This window comes from Pinus tabuliformis, chromosome 3_1, assembly GCF_031772625.1.
Source record: "Pinus tabuliformis cultivar Carrire ecotype Pingquan chromosome 3_1, CPIR1, whole genome shotgun sequence".
Classification (NCBI taxonomy): Eukaryota; Viridiplantae; Streptophyta; class Pinopsida; order Pinales; family Pinaceae; genus Pinus; species Pinus tabuliformis.
This window is the reverse complement of record NC_142301.1, coordinates 732,904,672-732,908,422: the sequence shown is the minus strand read 5'-3', so window position 1 is coordinate 732,908,422 and position 3,751 is coordinate 732,904,672. Positions and strand designations below refer to the sequence as shown.

The window sequence follows — 3,751 nt, the reverse complement described above, 5'->3', positions numbered from 1 at the left end:
CTTATATAATTATTAATCACAATTTTCATAACATATTATTAGTAATAGAGTTTTATAATTTAAATGGATAGTAAACTTTTATAGGCATCAAAACATTTATCTCATGATAAATTTTACATTGCCAAGACTAAGAAACTCATAAAAATTAACTAAATTATAACTTTATTATTATTATTTTAAAAATGAATATATGGGTTAAACATATATACATTTCTAAAGATATCTGACAAGACTCTTAACCATGGAAATTCATTTCCACTTACCATGGAAATTCTTAACTTACTTTAGAAAAAACATAACTACTTTTGAAACAAATCTCAACATTTAATTTATGATTCCCACTAAAAATATTCTAAAATATTTTTAAAATGTTAATTCTCTGTAATTAACTTTTTACTACATAGATAATTTTAATATATTTTTTTGTGAAGAAAAGTTAATTATGTGGTCGAGAATAATTTGTTGTATTTTTTATTTAAATTTAAATGTGATATATTTGATTATAAATGTTTGAATATTATCACTATATAATACATGTATTTGAATATTGTCAATAATTTATGGAATTAAAACACATATTTCACCCTATAAAATAATTATCTACCTTAATTCCTCGTAATAACAATTAAATATTGTTTGACTCGGCCACAACCATTCAACGCGAGAGGAAAAGAACGTTATTCACGAGAAAGGTACCTTTTATTAACTGTAGCTGTCCACTTAGTTCAATTAAAACACGTGTTTGATTATATAAAATAATTATCTACCTTGATTTTTCATGCAACAACCATTCCACTGTGGAGGAAAAGGAACGTTATTCACGAGAAAGGAACCTTTGAGAAAGGAACTGTCCACTTAATTCAATTAAACACGTGTTTGATTATATAAAATAATTATCTACCTTGACTTAGCAACCACCATTCGACTGGCAAGGGAAAGGAACCTTAGAATTCGACAACTTCCAGCCATCCATGTGTTTATTTATCCCTCACCCCACTCACATTTCCACTCATTCTCGCTCTCTCATATTTCAAGGAACCTTAGAATTCGACAACATCCAGCCATCCATGTGTTTATTTATCCCTCACCCCACTCACATTTCCACTCATTCTCGCTCTCTCATATTTCATTCATGATGCTCTGGAGCTTCAATTCTCATTAATCATTCTGCTCTTCATACGCAGGCGGTTCATATCGAAAAATCTGCGGGCACCTCTGAGAACATGGCCCGAGACATGCTCACGATCCTCACATCCGACAATCGCCTTTCCGCCGCGAGCAATCAAGATCTCGGCAATTCCCAGGGGAAATCGGCCGATTTGGAGGCCAATTTGGCGTTGGCCGACCGAATAATCTCATCCTGGGACTCCAATTCGTTGAACCCCTCACTGTTCCAGAACAACCCAAAAGAAACCAACGAGTATCTCGATGCTGTGGACGGCCTACGTGGCGTCATGGAAATTTTGTACGCCACTCAAAGCAGATCGGATAAGTTGTTGCATGCGCAGCGCCTCATGGAAATGTCGATGGGGCGCCTTGAGAAGGAGTTTCACCGAATTCTGTCGACCAATGTCGAGCCGACCATGGCGTATGAGGACTGCAACTCGAGACAGGGTTCGTCGGACGTCGGTTTGACAGACGAAGATGAAAGCAGCAGCAGCAGCAGCCGTCGGAGTTGTAATTCTAACGCCGACGAGATCTGCGAAATCGACTTGATGTCGGTCGAAACTGTGCTGCAACTCCGCAGCATAGCGAAGCGCATGGTTGCCAACGGGTACGGGAGTGAGTGCGTACGAATGTACGGGCTCACCAGAAGGCCTGTAATCGAAGGGTGTCTCAACAGAATTGGAGTCGAGCGGCTCAGTACCAGGGATGTGCAGAAGATGCAGTGGGGAATTCTGGACATCAAGATCAGGAAGTGGATACGCGCCGTGAGAATTGCGGTGAGGATTCTGTTCGCCAGCGAGAAACGGCTCTGCGACGAGATATTTGCCGGGTTTAGCGACATCGGCAATTTCTGTTTTTACGGGGTCGTCAAGGGGCCCACGACGAAGTTTCTAGAATTTGGTGAATCCGTGGCCATGAGCAAAAGGTCGAGCGAAACGCTCTTCAGCGTGCTCGACATGTACGAGACTCTGCGGGACCTAAAGCCCCACATCGACACCGTTTTCGACCACGACTCATGTGCCAGCATGCGGACGCAAGCGTCTACGACCCTTGTTTTGCTCGGTAATTCGGCAAGGGGGATTTTGAGGGAGTTCGAGAATGCAATCGAGGAAGAGAATTCAAAGACTCCGGTGCCAGGAGGCACGATTCATCCGCTTACGAGGTATGTTATGAATTATCTGATTTTTCTGTCCGATTACAATCAGACTCTCACCAACATAATAGCCAATGATCCCACTGATATCTCCAAGGGCCTGCCCAATAGCGTCATGGACTTGTTTGGCGAATTGGATGGGCATGATGATGAACTGGGGAGCCCAGCCTCTGCTCTCTCAGTGAGACTGGGATGGATTATTACGAGTCTGCAATGTAAGTTAGATGCGAAATCTAACCTCTACCAGGATGTTTCCCTGTCATCTCTGTTTCTCACGAACAATTTTCATTACATTGTTAAGAAGGTCAAGGGTTCGAAGCTCATAGCACTGCTTGGTTATGGCTGGTTAAGGAAGAATCAGGGCAAGATGAGGCAATATGCGGAAAATTACGAGAGAGCGGCCTGGATGAAGGCGCTCAATTGCTTGAGGGATGAAGGAATTCACAGTGGGGTGTCACAGCAGTCCTTGGAGAATAGGTTCAAGGGTTTCAATTCCGCAATTGAGGAGGTGCTTAGGAAACATTCTGGTTGGATGGTCCCGGATTTGGAGCTTCAGGAGGAGCTTAGGATTTCAATTGCAGAGAAGATGATACCGGCTTATCGGTCCTTCTTGGTCAGACTGAGAACGTATTTGACAGGGGGGAGCCACTCTAACATGTATATTGAGTACACTCCTGAAGACCTGGAAACGCATCTCTTGGATCTGTTTCAGAGCAATCCATCATCCGAGATAAGTTCAAGGAGATCCGAGATAAGTTTCAGGACATCCGAGAAGGAAGGGGACTCTTACTGTGGAAAAAATATCTCAAGTGAAAGATAGCTTGCAATTATTGCAATTACAAGCATCACTTTAAGGATTAGGATCCTTCAGCCCCGGCTATATGTAAATTTAAGTTTGAACATTCTTTTCAATACTGTGAAGAATTGATGATTGTGACTAATTGTCATGTGAGACTATACATAACGGATCTTCCTAATGTCTATTTTCAGTGAACCTATATTACCAAGGAAACTAAGTAATGGTTCAGCCGACATGTATTTACTCGAATTACTTGTTTCTATGTGTTTTTTGTTGTGCACTTTCTGGTTTGATTGAAAGTTTTGTTACTATATTGAAATCCAAAAACAAATAGTTGAGAGAGATTAATGTGTTTAGGTTTGTTAGTGTATTTTTGTTAAATTTATGAAGAGTATACATATAAAAATATGTATAAAAAAAAAAAAAAAAAATCTTGTTCTCAATACATAAATTCAAGTCTCATTCCAATCTTATATTTTCATGGAAGTAATGAATACATTGTTATATAGTCAACATATTTCTAATTGGATTATCAATTATCTTACTAACTTAATCCACTGCCCCTAATAATTTATTAAATAATAACTTTGAATTTTGACTACATCTATTATTTTGTTGCCCTAAATATGATA

General features: G+C 39.6%; 1 protein-coding gene across 1 annotated transcript; it reads left to right on the top strand.

The window, feature by feature from the left end:
- The first annotated feature begins 1,124 nt into the window (after positions 1-1,124).
- Positions 1,125-3,424, top strand: LOC149189412 (exocyst complex component EXO70H1-like). Its single transcript, XM_089413206.1, has one exon. The coding sequence runs from the start codon at positions 1,224-1,226 to the stop codon at positions 3,138-3,140; it is 1,917 nt and encodes a 638-aa protein (XP_089269332.1). The 5' UTR covers positions 1,125-1,223; the 3' UTR covers positions 3,141-3,424.
- The last annotated feature ends 327 nt before the right edge of the window (positions 3,425-3,751 follow it).